Consider the following 20,107-nt stretch of genomic DNA (forward strand, 5'->3'; position numbering starts at 1 on the left):
AGGAGGGAGACAAGGATAGGAAACATTTTTCTTTCCCTTATTGAGCCTGCTCATATTTTGGAATCCACTATTTCTAGGTGGATTGTCCAAAGAGTCAATTACTGACAGGACGTTTCTTTCATGCAGATTAAATCTCATGTAATTCCAGTCATTGTTACCAGATGGGCCCATCAAATTAATTCATCATTAAAGACGTTGTGAAAGTTGCATTTTGATGGTTATACACTACCTTCTTTTACCTTCGTTCCTTGGTGCACCAGGGCAAAGGCATATTTTCTTTAGGGCCTATAGTCACATCACAGACAGTGGCCCAAGCAGATTCAATATTGATGACAGTTTCAGAGGCTAATAGCCTCTCATGACAGTTTCAGAGGCTATTAGCCTCACATGACAGTTTCAGAGGCTGTTAGCCTCACATGACAGTTTCAGAGGCTATTAGCCTTACATGACACTGGTAAATTCAGCTACACAATAGCAACAGGTAATGTATTACTGATATTAAAAGGTAGTTTGAGGGATGGTGGTAAACTAACTTTAAGGATGAATACTGAGTACTTACATGTTGCTATTGCCAGATTCCCTCTGCCCGCCCTGCTCTGATGTTCAGAAGTATTCTCTGTCTGTAAAAAGATAATAGCTGTTGTGCATGGCCCAGTGATGTGGGGAGCAGGCTGCATCTGTATTAATTCTAGTTTTGAACTTTCTAGAACTTCCCATTTAGTGGAAAGATGGAATGTTTATTATACAGACAAGGTTAATTTCCATTCTGGAAAGGTTAGATAAACAATAGTAACAGGTAAATATTACATCATTGAAATTAGTTTCCACCCCACCCCACCCCACCCCAGTTCCCCCAACCCCATGACAAAATATTTTTTAATGGTTTTCATGAAACACAAGCTTAAAGATCCAAGAAACTGTGATGTTCAATTAAATCAATAGACCCATATAACTACAAAAGTAAGAGCTTAAAAATACCATATTTTTCACCAAAGCTTAAAAAATAGTGGCCATAAAAATATATGAAATGACAGTATGTTGGAACATCGTGATAACTTAATACAAGAAATTGCATTGAAAACTTGGATTTTGACATTTCTGTAATGCTTTCCAGTTGTTTTCTGCATATGACCAATGTTTCAGTTTGTACATGGTGCTTACTAACAACACTGGTTTTCTTTTTATGACTGTGTTGCTGTTTGTACATGGTGCTTACTAACAACAGTGGTTTTCTTTTCTTTCATTTGTACAGATCTCAGACAAGACATGCTGACTCTGCAGATTATACGGATCATGGACGTAATTTGGAAAAATGCTGGACTGGATTTAAGGTAGTGACATACAAAGTAGTTTTTTAGTTCTTTTTTTGTCAATTAAGCTCAGGACTCTGTTTACTGGGAAGCATTTTTTTGACATGACTGTCAAATTATTTCTAGAATATGAAATTTTGCATTACTAAACTATTTACTGAAGTCCCCAAACCTCTAAAATTCTCTTGTTGCAAACTTTCGGTTAGCAAGACCATTTGTCATCCTAGCTTGTAGAAAGTTACCTCCCATGACCCTTTAATTGTAATAGCTAGCATCCTGTCAGTAAGCATATTAGAATTTATTTACCTTGAAACATTTCCTTCTCTAGCTCTGAGATACAGAACCTGAAATGGGAAATTGTTCCATTGAAATGAAGAGTGACTAAAGGAACAGTAAAATAATGCAAAACAGTGAATGAATGCAAAATGAACACAGACAAAATGACGAGTGCAATATATAATGCAAAGATGCATAGCAATTAATAAAAATGGACTTATCCCAAAATAAATGAAAGCAATCATGACTGGCCATGTGCTCTATCCCCTTCAATCAACACATCAAGAGTGGCCATGTGCTCTATCCCTTCGATCAACACATCAAGAGAGGCAGGAATGGACATGTAGTTCACAGAGAAATTTAATGGGGTACAATGTCTTTCTTGAAGATTGGGAATGAAGATATAACCACACAGGTCCCATCATCATGGCTAAAGTGGTTAATTATCATACTTTAAAGTCTCAAAATATCTGATAGACCTTACAAAGTCACAATAGATCAGATAGGCCTTACAAAGTCTCAGAAAGATCAGATATGCCTTAAGAAGTCTAAAAAGGCCGGATAGGCCTTACAAAGTCTCAAAAAGATCAGATATGCCTTAAGAGGTCTCAGATCAGATAAGCCTTACAAAGTCTCAAAAGATCAGATAGGCCTTACAAAGTCTCGAAAGATCAGATAGGCCATACAAAATCTCAAAAAGATCAGATATGCCTTAAGAGGTCTCAGATCAGATAGGCCTTACAAAGTTTCAAAAGATCAGATAGGCCTCACAAAGTCTCAAAAGATCAGATAGTCCTCACAAAGTCTCAAAAGGTCAGATACACCATAAGAAGTCTCAAAAGAGCAGATAGACCTTACAAAGTCTCAAAAGATCAGATAGGCCTTACAAAGTCTCAAAAGATCAGATATGCCTTAAGAAGTCTAAAAAGGCTGGATAGGCCTTACAAGTCTCAAAAAGATCAGATATGCCTTAAGAAGTCTCAGATCAGATAGGCCTTACAAAGTCTCAAAACATCAGATAGGCCTTACAAAGTCTCAAAAGATCAGATAGGTCTTACAAAGTCACAATAGATCAGATAGGCCATACAAAATCTCAAAAAGATCAGATATGCCTTAAGAGGTCTCAGATCAGATAGGCCTTACAAAGTTTCAAAAGATCAGATAGGCCTCACAATGTCTCAAAAGATCAGATAGTTCTCACAAAGTCTCAAAAGGTCAGATACACCATAAGAAGTCTCAAAAGAGCAGATAGACCTTACAAAGTCTCAAAAGATCAGATAGGCCTTACAAAGTCTCAAAAGATCAGATATGCCTTAAGAAGTCTAAAAGGGCCGGATAGGCCTTACAAAGTCTCAAAAGATCTGATAGGCCTTACAAAGTCTCAAAAGATCTGATAGGCCTTACAAAGTCTCAAAAGATCTGATAGGCCTTACAAAGTCTCAAAAGATCTGATAGGCCTTATACAAGTCCCAAAGATTAAATACACCTTATACAATCGCAAAAGATCAGATATGCCTTATGAAGTCTCAAAAGATCAGAAAAGCTTTATGAAGTCTCAAAAAATATATATACCTTATGACATCTCAAAAGATAGATAAGCCTTATGAAGTCTCCAAAGATTAGATATGCATTATTGAATCTCAAAAGATCATATATTCCTTATGAAGTCTCAGAAGATCAGATGTGCCTTATGAAGTTTCAGAAGATCAGATATGCCTTATGTAGTCTCAAAAGATCATATATTCCTTATTAAGTCAGCAAAGATCAGATATGCCTTATGTAGTCTCAAAAGATCAGATATACCTTATGAAGTCTCAGAAGATCAGATATGCCTTATGTCATCGCAAAAGATCAGTTATACCTTATGTAGTCTCATAAGATCAGTTATGTCGTATGTAGTCTTAAAAGATCAGATATGCCATCTGAAGTCTCAGAAGATCAGATATGCCTTATGTAGTCTCAAAAGATCAGATATACCTTATGAAGTCTCAGAAGATCAGATATGCCTTATGTAGTCTCATAAGATCAGTTATGTCGTATGTAGTCTTAAAAGATCAGATATGCCATCTGAAGTCTCAGAAGATCAGATATGCCTTATGTAGTCTCAAAAGATCAGATAAGCCTTATGAAGGTTTCAGCTCCTAGGATTTGAGCAATCTCTGAAGCTTCATGCACAAAAAAACATTTCTGATAAGAGATATAATAAAAGCCATTGGCTGGCATTTACAGTCAACCTGGAGATTTGATCTCTATGATCAAGCAGAAACAAGAATTGATAAGTTATGTCCAGTGGCTTTAGCCTAGATGACCACTATATTTATTTTATGTCAATACTACTTCATTGATTGGTTTGGTTTGCTGGATTTGCCACATAGTTTTAGCGGTAAGAAGAATTCTTAATTTTCTTCATATCTATGAATACAGAGTTTGTGTGCTTCCATGAAACCCTTAAAGGTACTGAACATTGCTTTGTAAATTGTTAGCCTTGAAGTGTCCTTGAAAATCATTTTTGCTCTCTCTAAAATTATTTTGAAACATTTTTTGTCATGTTTCCAGGAATTATGATCTGTTCATCTATAATCATGCTCAGTTTTTTTGCCGATCTCTGGTGTTTCATCGTTTTTTGTTTGTATGACTTATGTATATGATATTCAGTTTTACTGTCTGTGTTTATTGTCCATGAAATTTATTTTTGCGGTAAAGGAAAGTCCTTTAATTTCACTTGAGTGGAAATGTCCATTTTACGAGAGCATGTTTTCCATGATGTACTGAATCCCGCCATTTTTTCCACAAACGGTGCCATTGGTAGAGGTAGAATTTTCGACATGTCCTTCTGTTATCTATTAACTTAACATAAGTGTGATCTGGGAATATATTCAAAGGACGAACAAATTATTTAGTAAACTTGTTTCTCCAAGAATACTTCTCTGGTGGCCTATTGATTAGAGTGTCCACCTCAGATGCGGGAGGTTGTGGGTTCGATCCCTGGCTGAGTCATACCAAAGACATAAAAATGGGACTCACAGCTGCCTCACTTGGTGCTCAATATTAAGAGAATAGTGCTAGGACTGGTCAGCCTGGTGTCAGGATAATGTGACTGGGTTGGACATCATGCTACATCTATGCGGCATGATGCCCCCATGCTAGACATCACTATAAACTACCACGGTGCAGACATCATAGCGATGTGACTGTAAAATTGTTAAAGCTACATTAAAAAGCCAAATCACTCACTCACTCACTCCAAGAATACCTCTCTGCTCGCATTACTGTAAAACCCTCTCACACCTCCCCACAAATGCAAGCGTCATAGTTTGTGTCATTCAGCTTAAAATTGGTAAACATCTGGTTGATGGGTAGCCACCTAGTATTGGTAAGGGGAGGTAATGGATAAGAGTATCTTCCCTTGTTGTGTCTGGTATATAGGTGGAAATATGTGAGAACTATGTCAGATGTACTTGCCCAGATTTGCGAACAAATCTTTGATTCAGTTAATCCTTGACCTCATGCAAGTGCCTTTGGATGCCTCTACCCAATTTGCATACAAGCGCCTTTTGACACCTCTATTCCATTCTCATGGAAGCAGCTTTTGACACCTGCTGTAAACATCAGCCATGTTGAGTGGGTTTTTGTAGCGCCACCTTTGGTAAATACCCTACATTCATTGGTGTGAATGACAATTATGTCAGATTATGTGGTTGCTGTTTATGCTCTGGTTGAAATTGACTATTTAAAGTAACTGGTTTGTAATCTCCACTCTCCAGAAAGGAGGTTGCGGATTTCATTCAGTACTTACTCAAGTTTTCATGATTAGAATCACAGCTATGAAAGCTTCAATAACTTGGGTAAAAGCTCTGATATTGATATAGATGGCAATTAGTTTTTATAAATTATCAAATTCAGATGATTTAGTGATGTAGATGCAGACAAAGAACTTGTAAATTTGCGAGTATGAGAATTGATAGTTATAGTTGGTCACACGGCTTCACTGACTTGATGGTGAAAAAGTTCTCTTAAGATTTTAAAGCATATACAGCTATAAGTCTTTTCCATTTTTCTTCAATTTCCACTCGGAGTAAGGAAAAGATTCTTATCGAGATTTATAATCAGTAATTTCACTTATCAATATTAATCTCACTACTTATGATTGTCCCAGTTATTCGGCAATGATATATAAAATGAACAACAACAATCCCCAAGCGAGATGTTACCAACACACCCATGTAGTTTTGTGGTATTATCAATTGTCATGCAGTCAGCTGACCAGTCAATACTATTCTGCATTTCCTATGAAAATAACTCCATTGTTCCATAAGAATTATCCTTCCTGTAGCTGTTCAAACATAATAGTATTTACAATGGATAATAGGATACAGAAACGAGAAGTTTGAAGCCCCGAGCAGGATTAGGTCCAGAGTGAAACAAAATGCAATTAATTTTGAGATTTAGTGTTCACAGATCAAGCAAACAATATGCTTGTCTAAAACAGCTTCTTAACCAAATTTATAAATCAATTAATTACCTACCATTTATGGGAAATCAATAAATTAATGGTGCCTGCTCAATCATCTGTCATAAATACCTGCTGAAACAAGATTTGGAATGACTTGTCATCAGTTATGGTCATTGCCGTATATCATCTTAACCCTTTGTATTTTCTGGCTTCAAAGTATTCACATACATAGAAGAAACTGTCCATCCATGTCAACACTGGTGGAACAAAATAATTTAAGTGATGGGCTGGAGAGATTGACGAATATAGTCACACATTCTACTCCCTACTGCTCTGCAGTGAACCAAAGTTATAGTTATACAACAAGTGTGTCAGTGAATACTGGGTTTATTTTATTATTTTCCCTCTGTCCTTTGGAGAATGACTCAGTATTTTTAAGTAGCTCACTCTGAGCTTACACAGTTGAACGGTTTACTCCCAAACTGGTTTCAGGGCAGTGTACATGTACATATACCTGTTGAATCCTTGACATAAGAGCATTACTAGGTCAATACCTTTGACCTTTACTAGGTCAATACCTTTGACCTTTACTAGGTCAATACCTTTGACCTTTTTAGCTGAAGTACTGTACTATTCAAGCCTGAATACATATTTCATTTTAGAAACTGTATCTGAATTATGCATTTTATTGTCGGTCAGAAATTGTAACATTCGACACCCAGTAAATATGAAGGTTATGAGGGAAAAAAACACTAATTTCATAAATTTTTGTGAATTTATTACCAAAAAATTAAATGGATTCAAAAGGGACCTAGCAAATATATTTTATTAAGAAATAATGCTTCTGTGTGCACATTTTTTATGGAATATATAATATTGATAAAATTGACTGGTGATTACACATACACAACAGTTATGCTTGCAACAACTGTTTTAGACACTTGTTTAATATGGAACAAGTTCATATTTAATAGGTATTGATTTAAGATGGTTACCTTGCCAATGAAGCATGAATTTTTGCATCAGCTTTTATTACACACACCATGTAGGGAGTTTGAATAAAAAGACAGGGAGAATGGGACATACAATAGGGAGGTTTTTCGTGGCATTTTTAAGCCTCATTTTCACTAAATATTGTCCAACACGCATGAAATTCTCATAGGATGCACTGTTTCTCCCTGTGTCACAGATTATTTTCTCCTAGGATATGCCCCTTGTTCATATTCTGGTCAGCTGTTGCTTTTTAAATAAACTGTGCCCATTTTCATTGTAACCAGCGATGCTTAAATTTGCAGTCTCAAGCTACCATCCATGTGGCAGCTGTTCTTCCTACATTTCTTATCCCACTTTATTTTCTTATTCTCAGCTCGAAAGGCATTTAACATTGTTTACTAAATAACATATTTATTCTGAATTAGTTTTTTGAGGGTACATAAGCTGCATGGTATATTTCTTCATTCCTTCTAATTTAGTGATACTAATTAACATTTGTATATATGGTACAATAGTGCCAGGTCTTCACTCATGTGAATTTCTTTGGTTGGAATGGAGATGCTACAGCATTCACAGCAGTCATTCTTGGGATTGAAACTTATTGCTGACAATTTTATTGTTGTGGTTTATTTTTTGTTATGGTTTATTTTCTGATTTCAGTATTGGTTAAAAAATATAAGTTTAAAATGTCTGTACTCCCATTTAGACCAAGATGTTAATCCCTACTGACTGTAGAGCATATAATTGGTTGATCCAATAAGGTTCTCTATCTTTGCTAATAGTAGTGCTACTGGAGAGCTCTGGATCAGATTTAATAATTTCTTTTATCTGATATTTAACACAATCTTTGTTGCGCTCAGATAAATTAAAATGTTAAGAAATCAGGGAATCTTTTTGATTATGGATATCCCTCGAGTGCTCATTTAATTTCACATATTTGGAAATACATTTTCTTGCTTCTTTTTAAAGCGGAATTGATGGGATAGTACCAGCAAATGCTTCACTTCTGGATGTTCAGTAATTGATTGTTGTTGTTGTTGTTCTATGGTTTAATGCCATTTTTCAGCACAAGATAGGCTATACATGGCAGCCAGTATAACTGGTGGAGGAAGAACCCTGGAAAACCCAGGGAAGAACCTCCGACCCATGAGAAGCTACTGGCAGGCTTACCCACATACCCACGCTTGCCAAGCCTTGGACTCGAACCCACGCAGATAGAGGTGAGATGGCAGTGATTCAGAACAGTGAACACTTTAGACCACTTGGCCACTCGGGGGTTCCCCTTTAATTGGAACTTCCAGTTTTCTCTAATTGTTCAGAGTGTCATTTATACTAACAACTGTATATGTAGAATAGCTGGGCAAGAGCATTCATGAACTCTTATATGGACTCATCGTGCATATTGGCGTCAGAGCAACTTGCAGTAACAATGGAAAGATCTGTAAAAGAAGAGAAGATCGATCTCATCATACGCTAAAATGCTCTTCATCAAACTCCACAAGAATCCAAAAGTTAACATCTGGAAAAATCGGATTAATTAATGAACATTGCCTGTCGATACTGACAGGAGTATATACCCCTGCATTGCTTGCACAGAAACAGTATGTTACCAAGGATCCTGTGAGCTGATCAATAGATTTGACTTTATTGACAAATGAACCAACCGAATTATTGAATACAGGATTAACAAGTCAAATGGAACTTGAAAATCATTCTTTACTGAAGACATCTTGACTCCAACAATCATCTGGAGAACACATCAGTATATTGAACAAGAAATTAAGCCTAGTGGAACTATATCAGAGTTGAGATGAAATCATACACCAACCCTACGTAAACTCCATTGATAACCTCAAGATTCCACAAGGACTTTATTTTTTATACTCCAGTTTTATACTCCAACAGACTTCACTTCTACTGATGATTTATACAATGACATGGCAGTTCTATGTTTTGCTTTGCAGAAATTAACTTTGTGGTATTATAAAGAGAACAAAGTTTCTGTAGATAAAAAAAAATATTCTTAGAGTTTGTTAGTCATTTCTTTTGTATACCCCTCCTTATATCAAATATCTTAATGTATCCAACAAACTCAGCTACAAGACAATGATTTATTTCAGAACTTAGATACTACAATTATAAGTTGCAACAATACTAGTTACATGACCTTACAAGTAGCTATACCTGCATCACCAGTGACACCAGAAACATAATACAGTAAACAGTTCAACAAACAAATCAACTAATATTATTCCCTCTGATGAGTTACGATAGTAACGAAACCAGTCAGACTGGTTGGCCTGGTGTCAGGATGATGTGACTGGGTGGGACATCATGCTACATGTCTGCAGCATGATGCCCCAGTGCTAAGCATCACTATAAACTGCCATACTGCAGACATAGCAATATGACTGAAAACTTTGTTTTAGCTATGTTAAAAATCCAAGTGACACACACATACCGAAAACAGTCCAGGACAAGGGGGTGACTGGGACACCACAGCAAATGGGATGGTTCACTTCTGCATCCAAACAGTAATCACCTTCATTAAAAAGATATAAACTGACATGAATAAAGTTTAAACTTAACATTCTATTTACTGGAGAAAAAATTGTAGTATGATAATTATTTCGTCATAACAGTATTCATGGGTGATAAAATAGAACATAGTTTCTGTGGTTTGCGTAAGATAATTCTATTTTTGTGGGATTTTTTTATATAGTAGAAATGAAAATCAATAGCCACAGTTTAATAATCCAGAGTTCTCTGCAAAAATCAGGAGATATTATTAAATTGGGAGGTAGGCATGGAACAACCCCAAAAATTGGGATTTTTTTTCTCATACCATGAGAGTTGACAGGTATGTCTCACTCCACCATTTATTTGATGCATGTGTCATTTTCTTCAGTTAAATGACTTGTTTGGTTATAGCATGGTCTGGTACATAACATGGTCTTGTTTTATGGACCTGAACCATCATGTTATAGAGGAGTCACACTGTATGTGTCAGCATCAGTATTATTTTCATTTATGGTTAAAATAAATCCTTCATAATTTCCTTTTTCATTTTCTGTGATTAAAGTGCTTTTTTAAATCAGAATAAATACCAGATCCATTGCTCTCTTCCTTGAATTATCTTGGAAAACTAAATATTGTTATCAGAAATATGGAAATATACATTTCCAATTTGCATTTCAGACAAGTGATGGACAAATATGCAAAATGCTATACCCAGAATGCATTTCTGAGATGATGACCAATGAGATGATACTTCCAATGCAAATACATCACAAATGAAATGCAAACTGAACACATTCAAATGAAAACAGAATGCAAATGAAAAACAGATTTGGAAAAAAAATAATTATTTCAGGGTCTAACAATGAAGCTGAGACTGATAATGCTGATCAGATGTTTGTCACTGCTGATATGGTATGAAATTGTGTCAGCATGAGAACAAAACATTGGCTGTTGGCTATCAGTGCTTTTTAAATTTATTCTTGCATGCAGATTTAATTTCCATATGGTCTTTTTCCTTAAATTTTCTGTCTGGTTAAAGCTTATTTACTTGCATACATTTTTTATTTAAAGAAATTGTCTGTTTCTAATGATCTGAATGAAAATGTTGACATGTCCAGTGAAATATTAGTTTTGCTTTGCCTTACGGAAAAATGGAACCCACTTAACACAACTTAAAATATGGGATGGATTGTATTATGAACTGAATAATGCATTATCTGTCATTTCTTCCTGTTCCACTTGGATCGTAAGACATCTCTTTCTCTTTGTCACAATTGCATGGTAAGACATATATCACTTTTTGTCTCACTTGGATGGGGAGAGATAACACTGTCTCATTTGCATGTGGCAAGACATAACTTTCTCTCTCACTTGAATGGGGAGACATAACTTTTTGGCTCACTTGCATGGCGAGACATGTATCACTGTTTGTATCGGTTTGATGGTGAGACATGTAACCTTTTTTTGTCTCACTTGCATGGTGAGACATAGTATCACTTTTTGTCTCACTTGGATGCTGAAACATAACTCACTTTTTGTCTTGTAACAGTCAGTTAGCCTTAAAATATGAAAGCATAATTTCACAATGAATGATAAAAAATGAGGTAAAATATTTTATATTTTCTGTAAATTGGTTTAAATTTCATTACAACTTCTGTTCTCCATATATCGTTGTTTGCACCTTAAAACAAAATGCCCAAAATTCAGACAGACAGACATGCAGACAGACAGACAGATGGATATATAGGTAGATATAGATATAAATTTGAACTGGAAAATGAATACCAAGAACAGCTCTGTATTAATTGAATCATGTTTAATATATCATGATATATTTCTGTATCTACTTTCAAGATTTGCTTGTTAGAACTTCATAAAGTTTCTGTCTTTTGCCTAGATACATTAGCAGTCTGATCTCTTCAGCAACAAGAACACTGATGAAACCTAGATTTTTATAATGATTTAGTTAATACTCACAACCAAATGTTTGAAGAAAAAAATATTTTTATCCATTTACGTGACAATTATTACCAAGTCACCTTGAAATTGGCAACTTGCAGCAGAACAGTCTTTGACAGCTGACTTTTGAGAATGATCTGAGAACACTTATTTGTATTGATTTCATTATTTGCCAAACTGTAAGTTTGTATCAATCTCCTATAATTATCATGTAATCAGTTGATGACAGCAATGCTTGGGGTTCCAGTATAATTATCATGTAATCAGTTGATGACGACAATGCTTGGGGTTCCAGTATAATTATCATGTAATCAGTTGATGACAACAATGCTTGGGGTTCCAGTATAATTATCATGTAATCAGTTGATGATGACAATGCTTGGGGTTCCAGTATAATTATCATGTAATCAGTTGATGACGACAATGCTTGGGGTTCCAGTATAATTATCATGTAATCAGTTGATGACGACAATGCTTGGGGTTCCAGTATAATTATCATGTAATCAGTTGATGACAACAATGCTTGGGGTTCCAGTATAATTATCATGTAATCAGTTAATGACAACAATGCTTGGGATCCCAGACTTTTAGTGCTATTCATTAGAGATAAGTTCATTTTATTTCCTAGAACACCTTTGAGAAAAATGATGTTAACAACTGCCATGTAGACACCTTTAAATCAGTGACAGTGCGTCAAAACAACCTTGTACAAGCTGACTGCTAACAATCTGCAAGCTTAGCACATTTCATGGCCTACTCTCAAACTGCCATCACTAGGGTAGCACTTGAACATCAGCAAATTCTATATATTTACAAATAATGCAATTAAAACGTAACTGATTATTTAGGTATAAATATTACTTCCCTGCTTGTTAAACATTGCATCAGGTTGTAAGAGTTCATTGTCATGTCTACACAAGAAAATGCAAGGCAGTTCTTGACATCATGGAAATGACAGACTTGGATGGTGTATCATGTTAATTAAATAAATAATAGAAATAAATTGACAGAATACAGAATTTTTTGGATATGCCTGTGAAGACGTACTTTTTGTGCAGTTATAATAAATTATTTTACAGTTTTGTAAAGAAACAATTGCAATGATTTTTAATTCATTTTCCTATAAGAGATAAGATCTCAAATAGGGATTAAGTAAACATTTCAATAAGCTCGGAAAGGGCCACTTGTTTTGGATCATGACTGTAATTGCTTATGGTTAGTTGGTGCAAGAAATTTACTAATTTTCACTGAAACTGATGAATTGGAACAAAACTAGTTTGATCTGATAGGATTTCCATATTATGTCTTTTCATACAATTTTGCAGGATGATCCCATACAACTGCCTGTCAACAGGGAAAGATGTTGGCTTGATTGAGGCAGTCCGTGACAGTGAGACAATTATGAAGATTCAGTCACGTGGTGGAACCAAGGCAGTTATCCAGATGGATTCTTTACAACTACATCGATGGATCAAAATCAACAATAAAGACAGGTAATTAGTTTGTATGCCCACAACAATAAAGACAGGCAATTAGTTCATATGCCCACAACAATAAAGACAGGTAATTAGTTTGTATGCCCACAACAATACAGACAGGTAATTAGTTTGTATGCCCACAACAGTAAAGACAGGTAATTAGTTTATCTGTCCACAAAAAGTAATCGGTAATATAGTGTGACCCATGTCTGTACATTCAAATGTTTCTCCATCACATCTTGGTCATGTTTTGTGTTAAGATCAGTTTCAGGCACTGAGGTTGAATATCTATGTTCTTTGGTCACTTTTCTGGTTGTTTTTTCTTCTTTTTTTTTTCTTCTTCACATTGTACACTAGCAAACAGCAAAACACGGATGAAAATGTTCACCTCCGATATTGGCAGTAATCTAGCTTTAGAGCCATCAGGAATTTTAAGATTTTGTCATTTGTTTTTGGGAAAGTCATATATCATATATATAGCAGTTTGCTGATGAGAGGTTTTATTTAACAGAACCTTTGCTAGAAAGATTTAAGGAAGCATACTTTGCAGAGTGACTAGAATCTTGAAATTAATATAAATTTTACGGTGTACTATGAATACAACTTGGGAATTTTACAGGTGTACCATGAATACAACTTGGGAATTTTACAGGTGTACCATGAATTCAACTTGGGAATTGGCAGATTGCTATTATTCATCTAATTGTACTTGTTAGAGAGTAGTACCTGCTATATAAATTTCACCTTCATTTTTAAGACTATACACAATGCAGCAGTGAGGGCTACTTAAGAACTTATACTCTTTTTCTTTTTCCTCTATTAATTGAACATTGTTGGAACTATTTCTCCACAGAATCACCCTGTACAATTCATTAGCATTTTCACAGTGCTGTGCATATAAAATTAGCAGATTTTGATAAGGAATCATATTATCAACAATATTTTGTCATAAAGAAGACAATAATTGACAAGATAATGAAAAAGTGTGTAAATGCTTACTTGTGCAGGCACTGTAAGATATAAGTACAATTTTAATAGGTTGCATAAAGTGAAATTCATTTTTTAATTTTATCACTAATTCTGTTTCAGTGTAATCATCGTAGTTGTGATATTCCCTTGTCTTGAAGGCAAATGACTGTCATGGTGATGCCATTAAGCAATTCCATGAGAACCTATATATCAGGGGTGGGCAAACTACGGCCTGTGGGCTGCATGTGGCCCGCCAAGGGCTTTCATGCGGCCTGCCAAGGGTTTTCTTGCGGCCTAATAACAAGATAACAAGTCATCATTCGCACTTACTCTGTTTATGTTACTCTGTTTATCAAATAAATGACTGTGCTTCTTTTGAAGTTTAAGTTTAAGTTTTCAAATATTAACAACTTATTAACAACTGAAAATTAATTATGATGTTATTTAGAAAAACCATTTGTTTTTGCTATTTCAAATATTAATTATTTTACTTAATGAACTATGCGGCCTGCGACAAGGTGTAAATTTGTGTATGCGGCACTTGCACTGGAAAGTTTGCCCACCTCTGCTAAATATTTGAAACTGTTAAGATTCTAAAGGTTCTTTACACAGTTAGCAGATTGTCTCTAGGTGATTGCAGTGCACAACAGGTGTCAACATCACAGTAATGTCCAGATGTAGACCATCCTAATTTCTTGCTAAAATCACACCCTGTAGACAACTCTGTGCAATGATGCATTCAAAACTAACTTGCAAGAGCCAGTAACACTTTGGTTGCTTTTTGTTTTCCGTTAGTTTGTGTATTTTATGTTTGTGTTAGCTTATGATCGATATACACCTGCGGATACTGAGAGAGAGGCAATACAGACTTTCCTAATGCAAAAAATTGTGAGAACTCCATATCAGCTTGATTTATATTTAAAGTTTTATATGAATTTATTACTTTTAATTGATCTCTTTAGATCTAATATCTATTATTTTTTAATTATAATTTGACTTGGTGGGACATCATGCTACGTGTCTGCAGCATGATGCCCCAGTGCTAGATATTACTATAAACTGCCACACTGCAGACATCATAGCGATGTGACTGAAAAATTGTTAAAACTATGTTAAAAATCCAAATCACACAAGCACACACAAATAACCAGAACTGTGTAGCCATTATTGTGTTGATATGCCAGCAAACATTAGACCTGCAACTCTTACAATTTTGCCATAAGTCTTACGAAAATTACCCTTAAAATATCGACTTAGGCATACAAGCAAAAACAATGGAAAAATGATAGTTGCCTCATAATCCGGCTAATCAGTTCATCCGTGTTTGATATGGATCTGGGTTTCATATTAGGATTAGTGAAATAAGTCGGGTAACCAGACTAATTTTACAGCAGCAACCTAGATGCTTTAAATTGTACCTATTTGTTCATGCAAAGCATCTGCATGATCAAACTGTTGATTATTAAAAAAATGTAAATGGCATCCAGAAAGTAATGCATGTTTAAGACAAAGATGGAAAAAAAGCTTCTAAAAAAGTGTTAAAAATTAACACAGAAGAATAAAAATGAGTATTCAGATTCTTGTGAATAAAAGCTGGAAAGGACACAATTACGTTTATTGGACAGCGTGTGCCAGTTTGAGTATGTCTCATGGTGGGATATATGATTGCCATCATCATGTGAAATGGAAAAAGAATTTCCAAGAATTATGTCAAGTTGAGAGATAGCAACAAGTCATCGAGTTGCATAGGGTTCGGAACTAAAGTTTGTGCATCTGTACTAGTGGTAAATAAAGTCTATGGATACTTACAAACTTTTCAGTTGAACATAATGAATATAATCGCTGTGTCGAACTTATAATTACATTTTCCAAGTTTACAATAGTAGTTATGGATATTTTGTTACACCTTACTGAAAACTGGTCAATTTTACGGAAAGAAATCAACTGCCTTACTCGGTAGGGTTGGCAGGTCTGAAACATCAGTACATGCATACTATCATTTGACAGGGCTGATTGGGTAAGTCTTTTCAAGGATAGAAAAGGTTGCCTTCAAGGAAGAGGGTTCCCTTCATTGCCAGAAAGTTATTAAAATCCATGCCTGGAAAAGAAATGGAAATATTAAAAGGCTCAGTGATCTTGGTAAGATCATGAAATTTGATAACTTTATTGTATGCCAGGTATTGAATATATCAGACATCCATGAAGTTTACAAGGAAAGTGATTCTAGTGCAGGTGATATTAACATCGGTAATATTTTGTCAGTTTATTCTTCATCTTCTATAGGAATCTATGATCAGCTTTTGAATGGGTAAATGTCTCAAAATTATAAATTTCATATTTTTGTCTAATAATGTAATTTTGTTGGAATCCGAATGAACAGTGATAGATAAAATGGAATTTTCCTTTTCATATTTGTTCATTCTTTTTATTGGAAAGAAATAACTATTTCCCAACAAAAACATGTAATAATAATAATAGTAGTAGACTCTTTGATAATTTGATGCATCTAGTTTTTTCATAAAATAAAAATATAAACATTTACATGTTGAATGGGTCATTATTATTTAAGCCTAAAAAACTCAATTATGTCTTGAAGTAAAATAATATACTTACTTTCCTGCTATTTTGTAAACTTTAAAATTTATAACCTGCTTCATTCTTTGCTACTTTAAAAAAAATATGAAATATATAATGTGTATTTTATTCTCTCTTCAGATACGATCTTGCAATTGATACGTTCACACGGTCATGTGCAGGATATTGTGTGGCCACATTTGTCTTGGGAATAGGAGACAGGCATTCTGAAAACATCATGGTGACAGAGGGTGGACAGGCAAGTTATGTCTCTGTGGCTTGTAAGAAAAACCTGATTGAAAATGTTACCTTTTACTCCCCCACATTTTCCCCCACCCTGTTAAGCACAAAATATATTCAGTTCGCTTTGTCTGAAACTCCTATTTCTTTACAGATAATATGATCAGACTTGTTATTTTGGTATATTTTTTAGTTAACGTATGTTTTACTTAAAACTTAGACCATGTGACCTATTTTTCTGTGTTTATTATATCTTTTTTTTTAAAATGTGAAAGATGGTATACTCACCAGATGTCTGTCTACTTGAACAATCATTATGTCCATCTGTATTTTACCACATCTGCTAATAAACCACTTCATAGAAATTCACAGAAATAGATTAACCCTTTACCTCATGCAAATGTCTTTGGAAACCTCTACTCCATTCACATGGAAGCGCCTTTGGACACCTTTACCCGATTTGCATGCAAGCACCTTTTGATGCCTCTACACCATTCTCAAGGAAGCACATCAGCCATTTTGAGTGGGTTTTCGTAGCGTTACCTTCAGGGAAAAGCTGCTGTTAGATACTTCATTCATTGTTGTGAATGACTATTACGTCAAACCATGTGGTCACTGTTTATGCTTTGGTAGAAATCCACTATTTAAAGTGAAAGGGTCGTATTCTCCACTCTCCAAAAACGGAGGTCGCAGATTTTATTCACTACTTGAGTTTTCACCATTAGAATCACAACAATGAAAGCTTCAATAGTTGAGGTAAATACTCTGATATTGATGTAGTCAGCAATTAGTTCTTCAAAAATATAAAATTCAGATGATTTAGTGATGTAGACACAGACAAAGAACTTGTACATTTCAAGTTTGAGAAATGTCATTACAGTTGGTCACGCAGCTTCACTGACTTAATGGTGAATAAGTTCTCTCAAGGTTTTAAAGCACATAAAAATTCTTCCGTGAGAAATAATTATACAGCTATAATGATTGCATTTCACTCTTAAATCTTTCCATACATAATAGATGTGTACCAAAAATGTAAAACAGTTAAAATTGCTGTTAAACATAGCATACACTACACTGCTTAACAGTTAACAGGCAGGCCTATGTGTATGGAGTAGAATAGGTAACACATGTTCTTTTTATAGTACACTGTACTGGGTAACTTTGCTACATGTGTATTGAAGGGCTAAAAAGCCATACACTCAATGAGGTAAAGGGTTAATTATCTGGTAAAATTGGTAAGTATATGTAAAAGAGGCATTAGTTTCCGATCCTTCCTCTGAGGTTGTAGTTTTTGGTAATGACCCCAGGGTTATACTCTCAGGATGGGGATAGTAATGATAATGTGGGGCAAGTAGTATTCAATAAAAAAACATGGAGATTTTAATTTGGCAAGCCATCAGACCTACTGGAGTTTTGGTTACTGAAAACAAAAGCCACCAATAATGGTCAGTTTTGTAAAATTGGACTATCTAGGAGATTTAAATCTGAGATCTAGACCCAGTTCAACTATCTTGGTGATTTAAATCACTGGACCTGGTCCAATAGTCATTAAACTGACTTTCATTGGCATGTATGTAGAAATACATACAGTTAGAGAATCCTAAAAATCAAGTGAGCTCTCTTTGAGTGAAGCTTTAAAAGATAAAATCTTTAAAGTTTAAACAAGAATTTAAATTTGTTCAGTTTATGAGTAATTTCTGTTTATGTGTTTAACCCAGAATTTATTTTTGTAGGTGTTCCATATAGACTTTGGTCATTTCTTGAACCACAAGAAGAAGAAATTTGGGATCAATCGAGAAAGGGTGCCGTTTGTATTAACAGAGGATTTTATAAGAGTGATAGCCAAAGGGAAGGATAAGCCTGAAAAACAAGAAGAATACAAAAAGTACTTAATTCTTCAATTTAAATATAAACAAATGTTAACATCTATGCTACAACAATCAGCATTTGTAATGGCATGATCAGTACATTATGACATTACATTACCAAGGTGTGTTGAGTGCTGCGAACTCCAGGGTAGATTGGGCGTTGAATTACATTATAGTGAATTGTCTTTTTTTACACAGAGAAAAAGAAAATTCTTATAAAGCTTTAATACTTGTGATAGCAGTCATGTGAAAGAAAATGACAAAGTCCGCTAAAAGTGTTGCAAGACCTTGTGCTATCTTTAACTAATAAGTTGGTGACATGCTTTGAGGGAAACACAAATAATTCACTCCCCAGACTTTTCTTTCTGTAATTGGTAAAATGAGTCTACGATCTTCATCTTATGCAACATGTGATGACATTTTCGGACTAATTTTGTTACCATTTTATGGACAGTACTTTTTCCTGTATTATTATGTGTAATGACTCAAAGATGGATATTCAACTAAAATAGTGTAAAATAATATCAAAACTTGAATTGTTTATCTAATTTTCGAATACTTTGATCCCAAGTTATGTAAAATGTTTCTGAATTTCAGAAATTTAAGTTCTAAGCAGTTTACATGCAGTCTCTAAATGTAAAAGGGCAGTTTATTTAAAATCAATAGTTTATTTAAAAGCAATAGTTTATTTAAAAGCAATAGCTCAGCAAGTCACATTTCTTATCTGATTTTTATCAAACTTGAAAATTTGGACTTTTGTCATCAAGATCTTGGAGGGGTTTGATGAGGAGAGTGATTTATATTTATTAGCAACAAATCTTCTTTCATCTGATTTAGTCGGTTTATGACCACTCTGGAGGTTGTATTTCTAATCTGATCCTGATCAAATTAGGAATGAGATTTTATATCATCAAGATCATGGAACGATTCATTAATAAACAAGATCCATACATATCAGTGAGGTGATCTTGCAGCTTAGCTTTTTATCACATCTAGAAGCCATATTTCTGATCTGAGTTTGAATAGAATTAGAATAAGGGTTTATATCTAACATCAAGATCTTGGACAGTATAAAAAGTGAACATTATTCACGCATATTAATGAGGTGATCTTGAATCTGTTTGGCTGACCTTGTTGCCACACTTGAGTCAATATATTTGATCAGATTTTCATCAGACTTTAAATTTAAACTACAGTTACCTCCCATTCCCAAGAGTGGTTGTATAACTCAAAATCACATAATTCAAAATGTTTGGTTTCACTGCCTTTAACTTTCATTGAAAAATACATAATTCAGCTACCATCAAAACCATTCATTTTAGCCATTTATGAATCCTAATTGTTTTGTTTTGGGCAAATAATGTAATTGTATTTTAGTCTTCATTGAAAAACTTACTTTGAATTCTTTTTGGTATGAAATCACATTAACACTAAATTTGTGGAAGTCGAAATTGCATGGGTCTCCAG

At 34.7% G+C, this 20,107-nt stretch overlaps 1 protein-coding gene across 3 annotated transcripts in view; it reads left to right on the plus strand.

Annotated features, from left to right (window-relative positions):
• The window catches only part of LOC149781622 (phosphatidylinositol 4,5-bisphosphate 3-kinase catalytic subunit alpha isoform-like), a 76,241-nt gene that overhangs the window by 48,226 nt on the left and 7,908 nt on the right, over positions 1-20,107 (plus strand). For all 3 annotated transcript variants that reach the window (XM_089935669.1, XM_089935670.1, XM_089935668.1), the window contains exons 16-19: positions 1,253-1,331; positions 12,837-13,004; positions 16,674-16,791; positions 18,506-18,657. In XM_089935669.1, the coding sequence (XP_089791795.1) occupies positions 1,253-1,331; positions 12,837-13,004; positions 16,674-16,791; positions 18,506-18,657 (517 nt within the window). The remainder of the gene's footprint in view (positions 1-1,252; positions 1,332-12,836; positions 13,005-16,673; positions 16,792-18,505; positions 18,658-20,107) is intronic.

The sequence above is a fragment of the Sinohyriopsis cumingii genome, chromosome 15, assembly GCF_028554795.1.
Source record: "Sinohyriopsis cumingii isolate HCF-2022 chromosome 15, ASM2855479v2, whole genome shotgun sequence".
Classification (NCBI taxonomy): Eukaryota; Metazoa; Mollusca; class Bivalvia; order Unionida; family Unionidae; genus Sinohyriopsis; species Sinohyriopsis cumingii.